We start from the raw sequence: 17,391 nt of genomic DNA on the forward strand, positions 1-17,391 counted from the left end.
CATATCATGGTGCCCATAGAAGCTAAATTCAAGACTTTTTATTGTCAAGAGGCACTAGTACCAAGCTACATTTCCATGTGGATTTTGGCCAACAATCATAAATAACAGAGAACTTGCTCATAAACAGTTCCGAAAGGCAGTGTGTCAGGCAGATGGTATTTTGGGGGTGGGGTCGGAGAGAGTTTAACATGGCCAAGCAGAGTTGTACTTTACACACACTGGCCGTTCTACACTTGCTGTTGACTTCAGCATCCCTGGGGGCTTATGGTTTTACTCAGCTCCCAATGGAGTCTAAAGTTGCAATGCTTTAAACATCTCATGCTGAAGAAATCAGCCTTTTCATGTCATTAGAGTTCTGAAGGAGAAATCTGCTATATTTGGGGCAAAGAGCATCAGACCTTATGGATATCAGGTCAAGGTTTTCATATTTTAGCTCTCCTGGAGGGTGCCAGGGTGCCTTATCCTCTAGGGGTAACCCGTGAGTATGGCACAAACTTCACAGAGGAGGTGTGTGACTCCTAAGGGAATTCCGCCTTGTCACAGACTTCTGCCCTGAGTTTAAATATTGTTATTTATTTATTTGACAGAGAGAGAGAGATCACAAGCAGGCAGAGAGGCAGGCAGAGAGAGAGGAGGAAGCAGGCTCCCCGCCGAGCAGAGAGCCTGATGCGGGGCTCGATCCCAGGACCCTGGGATCATGACCTGAGCCGAAGGCAGAGGCTTTAACCCACTGAGCCACCCAGGCGCCTTCTGCCCTGAGTTTAGAAAGTACTGATGCAGTTGAGTGTCTACATATAAAATGGCTGGAAGTGACAAAGATGTCAACAGAATTTGTTGAGAAGATCGAGATTTCACTGCACACATCTACACACAACTACAAAGCCTTTTACTCCTATATAAAAGGCATGCTAAGATGTTTTTTCCCCTCACTGTGAACATGTGCAGGATTCCAGCAGTGGGGCTGGCCTGGAATAGATCCTTCTGTGTGTGCTTTGGTGGTCTTGCCCGTCTCAGACGAGTTTGTGCTAGGATGGTGCTTTGATGGTCAGCTACGATATGACTGCATCCCAGATTGGGTTTTGCATTTTTTTTTATCTGGAATACACAGGCACCCTTGAACCGTCATAAGCTTTTAGCTATATCGAGGCTTTGAAGCGTGAGTGACATACATCATGAAGTGAAGGATTCATCCTACTGCTTGCTTTAGGCTATAAAGAAAGCATGGAAATATGGGGTTCTTCTTATTGGGATTCATGATTACTGGCCAGAGAAACAGCAGGTATTTATTTATTTATTTAAAAGATTTTATTATTTGAGAGCGAGTGAGTGTGCACGAACATGAGTCGGGGGTGGGGGTGGAGACAGAAGCAGACACTCCCGCTGAGCAGGGAGCCCAATGCAGGCCCTGATCCCAGGACCCCAAAATCATGACCTGAGTTGAAGGCAGATGCTTCACCAACTGAGCCACCCAGGTGCCCCAGAAGTGACAGGTATTTAAATATCTTAGAGGGTATGACCAGTAAATTGCTCTGTATTGAATTGATAAATATCAGAACCCAAAATTAAATGTGTACAACAAATAATTGAGTTCTAATGAAATACAAATTAAAATATTGCTTGAAAGCAATTACCAAAATATCTTAAAATACCGACAGAATTAGGAAGGAAATAGTATATTTAGGTTAATGCAAATTGATCTAGTGTTCAGAAGAAACAATATGTTTTTAAGAACTAAAAAATCTTTATATGCTTTGACCAAGCAAAGATATGTTAAGTTCATTCATTGAAGTAACCAAAAGAAACCTCATCTGTGGAAGTACTCAATTTAATGTTATTCTTAATATGGGAATCTGTGAACAAGTATTCCTGATGGGAGGGGAGATGGTTAAACACTGGGAGATGGTCCACTAACTGAATAAAACTTTGGGTCACTATTATAGTAACATTGCATGGACACTATTCAATAGGAGGTTATAAAAATTCATCACAAAGACCCTGGGACTTTGTGATGAAAGCAGATTACAAAAGTTCATGTTCCCCATGATTACTGTGGACATAGGTATATTCATTCATTTATTCTAGAAATGTTTTAGAGCACTGATTATATAGCAGATATTGGTGCTAAGTGCTGTAGACACAAGGTGAAAAGGTATATTTCCTGCTCTCATTAAGGGTTAGTCCAGCTGAAAGATAGTCATGCAAACAAATGGAAAAGTGTAGTTATTCACAAAATGCCATTGGAGGGCAGGAGGGGCCTTCAAGTTGGCTGAAGACACTGGAAAGCTTCATAAAAGAGAAAAGATTTTCATATGGACAAAATTTGAAAGGCAGTGTAGAGAAAAACAATCAGTTGTATAAGGGTGGAGGTATTTGAAGTAACTTAAATTTTTAAAAACATCCTTATTGAGGTTTGATCCACATATTATAAAACTCACCCATTTAAAGTGTACAATTCAGTATTTTCTTGCTGTGTTCATGGAGTTATGCAAGCCCCACCACAATCTAAGTTTAGAACATTCTCCTCATCCCAAAGAAATGTTGTATTTTCTCTCTTTCAAATTTCTTCTGTTAAATGTTTTTATAATAATAGAAAATCAAAGCATAAAGACAGAAACTTTTGATCTCTGCCATTGTGGGAAAGCTTTACATTGCGTGCAAAACAAACCACAAGTACATCATCGTGTCTTTATTTTTTCATTTTATTAGTGACAAGGTAAATAGGTATGTGACAATCTTCACAGATATCTACACATGTATTTAAATAAGAGAAGAAAAAGAATGGAGTTGAGTTGAAAGAGTGGGGTTTCAGTGGCAACTAGTTCCTGTTGTTTATTGTATAAAAATCTCCAAGAGTATGAAACTTGATTTGCCCATTTTTTCCACGCCTTCAAACCAGCTGCAAGAATTTCAGCAGGGATATCTAAAATATACATAGACTCTAACAGAGGCATGGTACAACATGAATTATGAAAGTGATTGGCAATGCTATATGGGAAGGAAACACTCTCAGTGCATTGGTCGAGTGTTCCTCAAGTGGAAGGGATGCTCAGGAACTGATGACTGGTGAGTTCACCTGATCTCAGGTGTCCCCCTTCCTCCATTTGCTTCCACATCTGAGGTGGCAGAGGGAACCACTGTGTGCATGATGATCCTCTGTCAAGTGCCTGTGGGTAGCAGTGCCCATCCCTCTAGAGAGGACCACTCTTGGCTGGGACTGTGAGGACCTTGCTCCTTCTGGGTCCCAGTCTTGTTCCTAGCATCTCTACTTTCCTCCAGCTGTCTGTGCAACCCGGTTCATGGGGTCCTACACTTATGTAGCCCTAGGAGTTCTGAGTTTCTTCACATACGTTAGCTTAAAAGGCAATGGGTATGTTTTCTCAGGGACATTTTATGACCCCAAATCCTGAGGAGCTAATCCCTATTGGCCCAAAGTCAGGCATGATGACAAGAGTTAGGGCATTTCTTGGGGGCAGAGAAACCTATTGGGCACTCTTCCAATTATAAACAGACAGCCAGCTCCCTGTAAAACCAATTCTACCTAGAGGATTAACATGGAAGACCCCCAGAGGCTAGTGTGGGACCCTCAAACTCTCTGAGGCACCTGCAGTTCTCACCCACAGTCAGCCATACATGCCGGGAGCCAGACTTCAGTCCTCACACACTTGAAACCGCTACCATGACAGGATTTAATTCACAAGTGGGAAAAATATGAACTGCATCAGAGTATTCTTCCATGTGCCTTGCATTTGGTTTCCAGTGAAGCTCTGCAGCTGTAGCCAAATGGCTTGCCTCCAGGTTCAGGCATGACAGAAAATTTAGTGTCTGTGAGTTTGGCTCATGTTTCAAATAAAGTGTGATTGTTGACATTGGGAATACAAATTTTCCAACTGCATTGTAAACTGAAGGATTTTGGTCTGCTTGCTCTATAATATGTAATATTCAGGATATTAATTTAAAAATAACTAATGCCAGTGTAAACATGCTTTAGATACATAGGTCTATAAAATATTGCACATAAATATAAAATTTGTTCAGCATTTCTTCATAGTAATTTTTCATTATCATAAAAAGGATACAAAATTGAGCAGGTTACATGAATTTGGCTGGTCAAGTTTACTTAAAAAATGATGACATGACGCACGGTTATGGATTATTTACAAGAGTTTTAAAATCAACTTTTTGTGATGGTTAAATTTTAGATGATGGGAGAATAGTCTAAATAAAGATTAGTTTCCAAAGGTATGTACTATAAAGATTAGCAGTAGAAATGAGTAGTAAAGTTAGAATAGGCAATGGTAGATAAAATTCTTAGGAATTCCTTTTCTGGGTTCATCTCACATCTGTATAATTTTATGTTTCTTTCCCATGTATGCTTCACATGTCCTCCCTGTGTATATAAATTTGAGGTATAGTGGAAAAATAGGTATTTAATCCCAAGCTAAATATTGGCATTGCTTCTTATAGATATTAAGAATAATGTTTACCCATATTGTAAAATTGCTTTTTTGTTAATGAACTCTAGAAATTTTACCATTACTTTTAATTACTAGACAGGTTCAGGAATACCTTGAAATTTATGTATTGCTAATTCAGTCAATAGGAAGATTTTTGTTTCTATAAAAGGAACTATAAATACAACATTTGCAAAGCTAAATGAAGCAGATGTGAGTCCCTGGAAATTGTGAATAAAAGTGATTTCAGTTAGCAGGTGATGTAGTCTTAAGTGAAAATGTCTGCTTTTCCTTAACACTGTCTAAATCCTGAAGAAGCTCTATTAATTTATCTGCACAAGATGGTTATCTTAGAAGGGAATTTAGTGAGTGATTTTGAAAACCAGCTAACCAAATTGTAATGTCCAAATCTTCTAGATGACCAGACTATCCGCCTACAGACATGGAAAATAAATAAATAAAGTGTTATCCTCAGTTACAAGATCATCTTTGTCGTTTCAAAAGTACTTTCACAGTACCAACAACATATGCTTGTCTCCCTGAGCCATAACTTCATTAGAAACATTTCTTTTCCATAGGGAGGTGTCAAATATTCTGTTGGATGCAGTAGTGTTGGAAGGTTCGGTCCTAGTTCACCTCCCGAAGTCAATTGTGAGTCAGACAGTTCATCTCTGTGGCTTGAGTTGGATTTACCTGGAAAGCAACTTGAGTTCCCATGCCCATTTCAGACATCTGCCAAAGACAGAATGACTAAAGCAAAAGACAACTTCCATGATTGCTAATGGTTTCCACAGTGTTGAGGACAGACGTTACATCGCCCAGGAGGGTCTCTGGGCTCTGTGGCAGCTTCTCCAAAGTGCAGCATAGAGGAGGTGATATTTCTGGGGTGCTTCCATTTCCTAGGTCACTGGCAGGTACAGGGAAATCTTTATTGAACCCTTGTGTTCCTTCTTTTCCTTGAACAGGACCAGTGTTCGCGTGCTTTTGAGTTTGGGTTTTTCCTTTTCATGCCTCCGCTGCTTTCTCATCTGTCAATTGCTCCCTGTCATTCATATCATCTTGGGGGGGTCTTGCTCTGTCAAAGAATCCGCACTATAAACCAGAGAAAAGAGAGCTATAAAATCAAATCGCTCTGGGAATGGGCTGAACCTCCTTATTCTAAGGATTTTCACTTTCTGTTTTTCTAAGGAAATCAGAGCTCTGTGGATATTACCTGTCTGATTCTCCAAATTAGGAGGGGAAAGCAGAGTATTCTTTACCTGCAGAGAAGAATTCATTGAGTAGGGCAGAGTGTTTGGGTCCTTCCTCCTATCATGTCGTGGTAGTGGGGTAATGTCCCTGTTTTGTATGATCCACTTGTGGACCTGGCGTTTTTTCCCTGATATTATAGCTACAAGGCCCAAAGACTTCCTGTCTGCTTTTCTGGATGCTTTCTGGAGCCGGCAGAAGCACTAACTGCTGAAGTGTACTGTAGGCTACCTTGGAATGGAATTTAGGAAAAAGAGAGGAGATGTTTGCATATCTCTCTGTACTTGTGGAACACATAGCATACAGAGGAAAAGTAGATTGATCATTTCTTTCAATCTCAGAACATCTTAGTGACTTTCCAAAGATCAACCAGTAGCTTGAGGAAGAAGTGATTCTAGAATCTTCATTCTCCCGAATTTCTATTAGTATTTGGTTTAGAAACCTGGAACATCATTTCTTACTGTTTCTTACACTAAAGCAAAATTCACTGGGTTTCATTGAGAACTACTGAGTTGTCTTTTTTTTTTTTTTTCCCAGGACTAGTACCATATTCTGTCAATTGCCATATGTCATAGTATCATTTATGGAAACAAAGATAGTAGAAATAACAGAATAATGTAAGAGTCTATTTCTAAAGGCAAACTATGCAGTAGACTCTGTAGGCTCAGGATGGCACAAAACAGCTTACAATAATGATCAAGAAAGCCATATTTCACTCACATGGCAAGGTTTTCTCAGTTTACTAAGTAAGCCATATAACTGTTTTAAAATTAAAATACACTGTGATTTTGGGGAACCACAACAAAAATAGTTAACTCAGATGTGACTAGAATAATTACTCTTATAGTTATGTAATTGTGACACTGTTCCTATTTTGGAATGGAAAGCTCTGTGAGACTGGGTAGTCGTATTGGTTTTGGGCCAGAAATTAATGCCTATTGCAGATTTTTACAATAAACTTCAGTAAAACACATGAAAGAGTACATTAAATCTTCCTAATGGAGTTGGACTAATTGGCAAGATCAAAAAAACAAGTTCGAGAATATAACATGCATGATCTATTTGGCCTGATAGTGCAAGCATCAGTTAATTACTATATTAATCTCATCTGCATAGTGCTTATAGAGAAACATCTCAGAGGATTGCTGATAGGACCACGTCAGTAAAAAAGCTTGAGATCTTGATCCAAGCATACTGGAAAGAGGATCACAGGTCTCAGCTAAGAAAGTCTAACTCTCTCTGTATTTATTTACAAGAAAACTCAAGATAAAAGCGGCATTAAACACTCTTGGTCTTCTTACATGTCAGCTATACACGCGTAGTAAGTTTGCCAAAACAAACATGATGCAATTTTCCCGTTACGCCTTTTGGACTGTTAAAAATTCCCAAATCATTACTCTGGCATTGTCTTTCTAAATCTCTAGGTGTATCCTTGTAAATCCTCTCAGTGGCTTCTCTAATCAACAAGAAAAATAAAAGAAAGAAACTTACCTTCCATAAAGCTAAGGTTAAGATGGCCAGAACCAATAATCCAAGAAGTATTGCTAGTATTATTACCCATAATGGGATTGAGAAGGAAACATTTGGGGTTGCCCAAATAACAGATGTCTTAATCTGAAATGGAAAATAAAGCAAATGAGCTCGAACTCTTGGGTGAAATAAAGCAGTAATTACCACTAAAATACTGGGGAGTTCGTTCTGAAAAGTTCCGTATAATAGTTGAAATCATTCCAGGGGAGATCTGAATGTCTAAAGCACTCAAACATAGAATCTTAAAAACCAGCACATTCTCAGGTCCCCCAGGTTGGATGGAAGATCTAATTATAGACACCTGGTGTGTGTTTGGCTTAGATAAGCTCAGAAACCCTGACATGGAATTGAGGTGGACCGAGACTTAGAACCAACAATGTGGAAAGGAATGACCTTAAATTGGGCTGGACCTTTTATGGCAGTAATGACTGAATGTAGACCCTCCACAAGGCCAAGTCTGTCCACACACATTTCTCCACAGAACTGAGCTAACCTCATTGAGAGGTGAGTTGAATTGGATCCATCAGACTGCTGAATATGAAAAAAAGATTAGAAATCACCTAATAATCCCCCATTTTACAGATGAGATAATTGAGTCCCAGATAGGCTCAGTGAGCAAAGTGAATGCTAATTGTCCAGATGCATTGGGGCTGCCTTCAATCCTAAATAAGTCCAGGTTTCAGTTGCTACTGGAACTCACTTTATTCCCCACTGTTGCTAGGAATTTGGAGGAAAAGAAGAATCTCTCAGCAGACCTGCATGCAGTGTCTGTGCATCACCTCTCCCTCCCCACATGGGCAGAGCAGCTCTCCTGCCCATGTGCCCTTGGATAGCCAGTCAGTAAAGAAGCTGTAGACCCCCAGACAAAACCAAGAAGAGGCCCAGATGCTGCTAACATCCTGTGCCAAAGGAGAGAAGTAAACATATTCTTGGATCTAAAAATATCCTTCACTAAGGCTAGCCCAAGGCAGAGTTTAACCAACTGAGCCGCCCAGGCAAGCCTATCTGGTTTTAGAGAGAAGTAAGCACTGCCTCAGTTAAACCAGTCCAAATTCTCCTGGATTTGGAAGGATCACAGGTCGGGTCCCGACACATGCTCAAGAGCTCTAGGGCACAGTTCTCTAACCCATCATCAGGAGATAGTAGAGGGATGGCCAAGGTCGATGGCTCTGGGATGAGTCCTGGCTGGACACATATGGGTGTTTTCGTAGCCTACACCCAAGTACGGGGTCCTGACCAGGCTCAGCTCTTTTCTCTGCATTCTTAAATTGGAGCATCCTGCCTCTGTACTTCTCAGCTTGTCTGGCTTTTCATTGCTCCTTCATCTTGGTCCATTTCCCCTATGTGGCGGACATCCTGATGACTTAATTCACTCAATTCATCAGCCCCAGATATCATTTACATCCAGACTAAACAAAGCCATCAGGAGTAGAGAGACTGCTAGTCATTCCACATGCACAATGGTGCCAGGGACTTGAATCCCTGCTCTCAGTGAGAAAGGCTGGCCTTAACCTGCTCACCTTATCCCTTCCTCCTTCGCCTGCTAACTCCCGTTGCCGAGCAGTCCCCATTTCATCCAACACATCAGCGGGAAATGCAGCATTCCAAGACAATGCTGCAATTAGCCTCACCCCGCTTGCCGCAGTCTAAAGACAGGACACCTGGTGCATGAAGCACTGCACTGCAAGAACTCAAAGCAGTCATGATACCCCTGGATTCTGCAGCTGCATAACTTATTCTACACTGATCCTTTATGTGTACACGGCTGCATGAGCAAGACAGGGACTGATGACTTCTGAATCACCTCTCTTTATATTCCTTTCCCTTGGTGAAAGGAAGTTACATCTAGTAACATCTAGTAACACTTATGAAAGCAGTACTCAGTCCTCATCGTAAGGTACTCAGAGAAAGGACATGAAGTAGTCTTTCAAAATGATCCTAATATTGCTGGAAGCAGACTCTTACAGTTTCAGTAATGAGAATTTCAGAATTTTAGAACCACAAGGGATAGTAGTGATCATGTATTTACCAGCCAGTTACAGTGAGCCAGGAGAGAGGAAATATGGAGCCATGGAAAATTCTGAGGTTTCTTTTCTTCTCTTTGCTTTTTTTTTTTTTTTTTAAGATTTTATTGATTTATTTGACAGAGAGAGAATGTGCATGCATGCAGGCAGAGCAGCAGGCAGGGGAAGCAGCAGACTCCCGTCTGAGAACCCTGGGATCATGACCTGGGTGGAAGGCAGAGTTTAACCAACTGAGCCGCCCAGGTGCCCCAATTCTGAAGTTTCTTATAACTGTTTCTTCCCCCGTGAGTATACCTCTAAGTGCATTGAGGAAACAACATAATTTCAGGCTATATTTGGTGCATGTACTAGAGATCCCCAAATTTATCAATAGGTAATTTACAGTAACACAAGCAACCATGTTTCTCCATCTTCCCTCTCCTGATTTACCTAATTAATACTTTAAATTGCCTCTCATGGTGTCATGTTAAGCATAGGAAACCATCCCAGTTTTATGGAGAAAGAAGGGCCAGAGGGCCACATACTGTTCTGTTCAAATTGTTAGGTTAGTAAAAAGCAATAGAGCTACCAGTGACTTTGCTTGGTTCCTTTGCCCCTCGGCTAATACAGGTTTTGATGTTATTATCTAAAAAAACTGGTCATTTTGTAGAAACAAGTAGGGAAGGTCACTTACAAAGAGTTATGATATGTGAAGGCTTTTTTTTCCAGCAATGATGGAAAAATATAAATAAAATATTAAATTGAACAGGATATACTTACTAGAGTCTCCTGAAGCAGAAAACAGCTTTATAGGTATAATTACAAAATCTATTGGCTTTTCATTTGCAGTCACTTCCAAACTCCCTGACAGCAGTGTCTTAAAAACATTTGAGAGTAGATGATCCCTCCTGTCCTTTTCAGTTCCAAAATTCTGAAAATCTCATTACCCAAATGGTCATCAGTCTGCTCCCAGTAACATTGTGTTCACTTAAAAAATACCACGTTATTCCCTTTCTCTTGAGTATTTTACAAGTTAAGATTACACATGTCATGTACATTTCCTGTAAGTCATCATATGTAATTAACCAGGAGGAAAGGACAAAGAGTTTTAAAAGAAAGCAAACTGGAAAACTTTCCCCCTAAGCCTGCATTTTGCTTTTCTTGCCTGCTGCCTTTAGGACACCCACTTGGCACTTAGGCTGTCCAATCTTCTCAATCTAAAATGCAAGCAGCTGCAAAGACCTTCCTTGGCCCCTGGTGTTTTCCTAAACTTATCTAGGCTTTGCACCACATAGTCAAGAAGTCACTACCTCGAGGACAGTGGAAATACAGAAAATCAACAACAGTGCCCCAGAGCATTTCTCCAGATTTCCAGTGCGGGGGAGCTAATTGGTTGTTGCTAGAAAGAGGTGGATAAAGAGTCAAGGGTGACACATCATTGGAAGAGTCCTATGTGTCTTGGAAAGGGAGGTCTTTCTGAGGACACATTGATCAGGGAGTCATATGACTTTTTCATGTGTATAAATGCCAATGGGGCATTTCATTCATGGGTGGAAACAGGTAAAGCCCAACTTTTCCTGAAAGTCAATGCTCTGTATAAACTAGAAACTTAAACTACAAAGGTGAGCTTACCAGGGAAAGACACTGGATCATTTTTATAGGACCAAAGCTTATTTAAATTTGTATTAGAGCTGTGGAAATTACAGAATGGTTTTGGGAAAGCTTGCCAAGAAATAAAATGTTTGAAAATGCTAAAACTTTGTTAGTATTTATGTTTGTCTTGCAGCTCATTTCGATAAGCCCATAAGAAACTTAGTTATCCACTAGATAACTAATAGGGAGAAAAATAGGTCTTAATTTTCGGTTTCTTATGACAAAACACTTATGTAGTGTAATAATTTTTCATTTATTTTAAATAAGATTTATTAAATACCCCATGTTCTCTGAAGCTCTGTAGGTATGATCATCAGCTCTAAGCTGAAACATTCTGTAACCCTGCTCTAGATCAGTGCGAGCCAATAGAAATATAATATAATATAATGTAATAAAGAAATACATGTGCAATTTAATAATTTTCAGTAGCCATGTTAAAAAAGAGGAGAGGTTAATTTTAATAATTTATTTAGCCCTAAATATCAAAACTATTATTCCAACATGCAATTGATACCAAAATATCCCCTAAATATTTTAAACTCTGCCTATTTTTAAAATGAAGTCTCCAAAATTCGGTGTATATCTTATATATGCAGCACATAACAACAAACTAGATTTTCAGTGGTTAAAGGAAAATGTAGTCTCACAGAAAAAACACAGCTGCATTTAATAGACAAACACCTTACACAGCAACAGTTTTTAGGTTTACATTTAAATGAGTTAAAGTAAAACTACTAGTTCATGCACACCATGGCCACTTCTCAGGTACTCACTAACTGCATGTGGCTGATTGCTACCACACTGGACCACACAGTTCTAGAACATTTTGTATAATCTCACACAATGTTGTGATTCGCCCATTTACCTAAGTCCCTCCTTATAAGAGTCATTCATTAAGAAGGTGGTACCAAGGCAGAAGGTGGGGTTTATTGAGGACTAAAGTTTCCTTGAGAATATGGGCAAGCGATTACATATATCCACTGTTTTAAGAAAGAAGGGTAATGTTGACTAATTGAAGTAAGTACTTAAAATTTAGGGAGAAAAACTCAAGTGTGTGCCAACTAATCAACAAACTGTACCAGTTTATTTTCATGTATCAAGAACCCACAGCTATTTAAAGAAATGGCATAGAATTTTAACAATTCACTTATAATTATCTGCAACTTTAGGAAGTGAGATTCATAAATTTTAAGTGGTTTAGATTTTCTTAAAGTGATGCTAAGTAGGGAACATTTAATCTTACCTTCATCACGTCATAAATCTTGTTCTTTATTATGGTTGAAAGACTATAAATAAATTTTTAATATGCCTACATTTTATCATTGACATTTATGATATGTTTTTGTATATTTTGACAAAATACCAAGGTAGAAGGAAAAATCTCCCTTGTATTTGCAGCTGTAATTAATGTTGACATCTGTATTTATGTATCACAAAATCTTGTGTAAACATACTTCATAGGGGTCACAGGAATGTTTTAAATGAATGTACCAAGATACCCTACCTACAGTGCCATTTAGAACAAAATAATATCATAAGGTGGACCAGCTGGATGCACATTTTAACAACATTTAAATAACCCCTATGAGATAAGCAGTTTGAACTCCACAAACAGTTGTTTAATATAGTAATTCCATTTTAAGGTTCTGAAGTTGTGCTAACAAATGAAATGGATTCACAGTTTTTGTATGAGGTTTTCAATAAGGATTCTCATGAACTCTTCTATAATAACTACTGTTGGAGTTATACTAGACAATAATATTCCCTCCTAGGTGTCAATTATGGAATTCAGCTTTAGTGGGACAACATATAAATGCCAATGTTTGTTGCTAAGCAAAGAAAGTGTTCAAGTAACTGAATCCTGTTTTTACTGCTGTGCTGTAATGATTGAGCGTTCAATCATAGCCCTTTGCATCAGGCCACCTTTCCCTTATCTCTGAACACAGCAAGGGTCATGTTTCAAGAGTTCCTTACAAACACAGACATGCTGCAGGTAGCCGATAGAGGGCGCTCTTTCCCTCAATGTGTGAAGCTCACATGGGGCTCCAGAAATGGTTGAATCATGACCATGTTGACAAGGGAATACAAACTAATTATCCCATACAAGGGCATAGGAAAACAAGTCTCCTTACAAAAGAAGTATCTGAGAGGATTTCCCCATTGGCAGAGTATGGATTGGAGCTGTTATGGTTCTCAACCTAGTCCAACTGATAGAGCACCTGAAAGCAATTCCCTTCTGCTGCATTCTTTTCCAGATAAAAATGACCTTTGAGAAGAACTCACTTAAAAAAAAAAAAAAATCAGCCAGCTCAGAACACAGTCCTCTCAAACCAAGCCACAGGAAAATCGTTTCCCTGAAGCACAGAGCAAACTTTCCACCAGCCAGATCTCCACTCTGTCAGGTATTGGGAGACCTGAGAGCACCTTCACTCCTAAATGTTTTTTCCAATAACCTTACCATAAATGATGTGGTAAATCATCCACCTCAGATAATAAGGCTTTTAAAAAATACAGTGACAAGGGTGGTGGGGATGGGGGAAGAACATGTATCAGATGATTTTGTGGATCTTTTGAGATGAGTTGAGAGCAGCAGGCTGTCACCTGTGGCCAGTACAGAAAGACCCAACACTGTTGACGGGATTGGCTGTAACATATGTTTCTAGTATGGAACACATGCTCTGAGAAAACAAAGGGACCTAGATTTATCTCCCTGAGAGAGACAAGCCTTTGAACCTCTTTGGATGAACATTCTATATTAAAACCCAAAAAACCTCTGTCTTCTAGGTTGAACGTAAATCCAAACTACAGCAGACATCTTGTGAGGGAAAGAAAGTTGAGATAAATGAAGAAAGATGTGGCCGTGCTTACTTTAAAATGCCACCAAAATTTATGAAAATATTTTGACATTTCCAAGCTGGGCTTCTTTGACTTAGCCAGGGAGGGTGAGACATTTTGGGAGGGTTACCATTACTGAGACTTGAGGAGTACCTTGTTCCAGGTATAATGCAGGGCTTCAGAGACATCATTTTACTAACCTTCTCAACAATGCTTTCAGGTGAATATAACAGCCTGAGGGAGGTACAGTGATTTCCTAAAGTTTTCCTAATCAGAGTAGGTGGAGCGAGGATGAAGCCCAAGAGAGTGTGTGTGTGTGTGTGTGTATGTTTAGTAATATAATCCCATTTCTGTTGTTTTTTATTTTTCAAATTTGATTTTTAAAAATTTTCTTAATTTACCCATATAGTATTTTCTTAGTTTCAGAGGTAGAGTTTAGTGACTCATTAGTTGCCTGTAACACCTAGTGCTCATTCCATCAAGTGGCCTCCTTCATGCCCATCACCCCCTTACCTCATCCCCTGACCCTCTTCCCTCCAGCAACCCTCAGTTTGTTTCTGAAACACGTTTGAAATGTGGGTCTTGCTCTGTGTTGCCTGGCCCTGTGCTATAGAGTCCTTGTGCTTTTATCTAATTTTTAATTTTTTTTAAAGATTTTATTTATTTGACAGATCACAAGTAGGCAGAGAGGCAGGCAGAGAAAGAGGGAGGAAGCAGGCTCCCTGCTGAGCAGAGAGCCCGATGCGGGGCTCAATCCCAGGACCTTGAGATCATGATCCGAGCCGAAGGCAGAGGCTTTAACCCACTGAGCCACACAGGCACCCCTTAATTTTTTTTTTTAAAGATTTTATTTATTTACTTGACAGACAGAGATCACAAGTAGGTAGAGAGGCAGGTAGAGAGAGAGAGGAGGAAGCAGGCCCCCTGAGGAACAGAGAGCCCGATGTGGGGCTCGATCCCAGGACTCTGGGATCATGGCCTGAGCTGAAGGCAGAGGCTTTAACCCACTGAGCCACTCAGGTGCCCCAATTTTTAATTTTTTAAGTAAGTTCCACACCCGGGGTGGAGCCCAACACAGGGCTTGAACTCACAACCCTGAGATCAAGACCTGAGCTGAGATCAAGGGTCTGACGCTTAACCAACTGAGCCACCCAGGCGCCCCTCTCGGTACTTTTATTTTATTTATTTATTTGCATTTTATACTCTCAATAGATGCTGAAAAAGCATTTGACAAAGTACAGCATCCTTTCTTCATCAAAACTTTTCAAAAGTGTAGGAATAGAGGGTACATACCTCAATATCATCAAAGCCACCTATGAAAAACCCACAGTGAATATCATTCTTAATGGGGAAAAACTAAGAGCTTTTCCTCTAAGGTCAGGAACATGGCAGGACTGTCCACTATCACCACTGCTATTCAACATAGTACTGGAAGTCCTAGCCTCTCAGTGTTTATAAAGCACAGTACCAGGGTTGTACCCGACAGACATCCTCAATCCTGATATTTGCGGTGAGGTCTTAGCATATATGTATTTAAAGTCGCGTGAGTGATGATGCTTTGGATACTCAGGGTTGAAAATCACTAATCAAAGGATTCATCTAATTTAAATTGCTAGAAGTAGATTAGGCTAGAAAGATTAAATTTTATAACTACATTTTAAGACCTAGGCTGATAAGACGTCATGACATATCAGCTTATATACTACAACAAGCAGTGCTTCTCAGACTGTACTGTGGACCTGATACCCTGATGATTGTGATAAAATGCAGCTCCTGACTCAGCAGGTCGGGAGTGAGGCTTGTTTCTGAATTTCTGATGATTTCCTGGGTGATGCAGAGGCTGCTGTCTGCAAATTGCACTGCGAGTAACCAGGTTCAAGTGGGGGTTGTATCCAGGGAAGGACCCAGAGGCGAAGATTTAAATCTTACTATTTTTCCCAGAACTCTGGTTGTGATCATCTTCATTGTAAACTCAGGGTTTGAGTGACTGTGCCTGCTCTGTCCCCTGTGTCTGCATCACCTCTCTGTGGCCCTGCCATCTGCTGAGGATGACAGCAGTTGTATTGTGATACAGACTCCCATCAGTAAAGTTTAATAGCCCCAATTTAAAAATAACATTTCATAAGTCAGTCAGAGAAAGACAACTATCATACGATCTCCCTGATATGAGGAAGTGGAGATGCAACGTGGGGGATTTGGGGGGTAGGAAAAGAATAAATTAAACAAGATGGGATCAGGAGGGAGACAAACCATAAGAGACTCTTAATCTCACAAAACAAACAGGGTTGCTGGGGGGAGGGGGGTGGGGAGAGGGGGGTGGGGTTATGGACATTGGGGAGGGTATGTGCTATGGTGAGTGCTGTGAAGTGTGTAAACCTGGCGATTCACAGACCTGTACCCCCGGGGCTAAAAATACATTATATGTTTATAAAAAAATAAAAAAAATTTAAAAACAAACAAAAAAACATTTCATTCAAATGAAGCACATAGTGTACATTTTTTTTCCAGGTGAAAATTATAGTTCTTTGCATGGAAAGGAAAGATGACTAGGGTCATCCGGTTGTCCCTAAGGAGGAGATTCCTCCCCCTCACCCCACCTAACTCATCATGCTGTCTTTAAAATTAAACAATCAGGACAATTGCATTGTAATCATTGCTATCTGGACTTCTTCCAAATAAAATGGCTTGCTTAAAAAGTAGTTTTGGTCCTGCCCTGTGATTTTTTTGAATAGAAATTAATAAATAAATTAAATAAATAAATATAAGTAAATAAATAAATAAAACTTTCAGTTTAAAAATTTGATCAAACAATACTAAGTCATTTCCAGATGGAGTAAGAAAATAGTGATCGGAGAAGTCAATATATATTGACTTTCCTCAAGTCAATATAATAAGCACTTAAACATAGCACAAGATGAATGGTGATTAAAAAAATAAGTGTTTAACAAAATTATTGTGCCTCTATATTTTTCAGATACTCACTGCTATGCTTCCCTCTGGGAGTTTTGCTGGTTGATCTTTATAAGGCATCTTCTTAACTTTGAAGGACACCAGGGATGCAAGAGAATAGGGATCATTTTTTCTCTGAAATTAGAAATATTTATTTCAATGTATTCCATGCAAATAATTTAAAAGTTACACAGGAAGGAACTTTTAAAAGTTATAGGAAGCCATACAGTGGTTTTCAGTGTTTTCCATTTCCAAAGCAAAATGTCATTTTCCTTCTTTTTTCTTTTTTCTCTTTTAAAAAAATTTTCCCTATCCAATCATCTATCATACATCCAGATATCCTTTGAGGCATCCATCCCCCTGTCCATCCAACTGCCCACCTGGTTATTCATCTTCTTCTCAGTTCTAAGAAGAATTTGTCTTATTAGCAAAAGACTTGGTACAATGATGTTAGAATAAAAACAGAAAGAGTCCTAGAAAGGGGCAAGCACAAGGGTTAATATAGTTGCTGCTAGTGAAGAACGAAGCGGAGATAGAATGGGTTATAAAATTCTTAGTGTTTGATAAAGGGAAATATTTTAGGAGAGAGACTAATACTAAATTATAAAGAAATTTATCACATTTCATCTTATACAGAAGACCCAGAGAAGGCTTAGTCTTAGCACTGTTAGGATTTTGGGGTTGGATGGGGGACTGTCCTGAGCATTGTAGGATGTGTAGTA

At 39.5% G+C, this 17,391-nt stretch overlaps 1 protein-coding gene across 2 annotated transcripts in view; it reads right to left on the reverse strand.

Moving 5' to 3' along the window:
• Positions 1 to 2,681: 2,681 nt before the first annotated feature.
• ITGA8 (integrin subunit alpha 8) overlaps positions 2,682 to 17,391 on the reverse strand; it is a 174,534-nt gene continuing 159,824 nt past the window's right edge. The window contains exons 28-30 of one of the 2 annotated variants that reach the window (XM_080810655.1): positions 16,703 to 16,804; positions 7,191 to 7,313; positions 2,682 to 5,543 (exon numbers count right to left, since the gene is read on the reverse strand). In XM_080810655.1, the coding sequence (XP_080666781.1) occupies positions 5,457 to 5,543; positions 7,191 to 7,313; positions 16,703 to 16,804 (312 nt within the window). In that variant the 3' untranslated portion in view covers positions 2,682 to 5,456. The remainder of the gene's footprint in view (positions 5,544 to 7,190; positions 7,314 to 16,702; positions 16,805 to 17,391) is intronic. The other variant, XM_080810656.1, reaches the window with a different exon arrangement.

This window comes from Martes martes (genome assembly GCF_963455335.1).
Source record: "Martes martes genome assembly, chromosome: 8".
In the NCBI taxonomy this organism is placed as follows: domain Eukaryota; kingdom Metazoa; phylum Chordata; class Mammalia; order Carnivora; family Mustelidae; genus Martes; species Martes martes.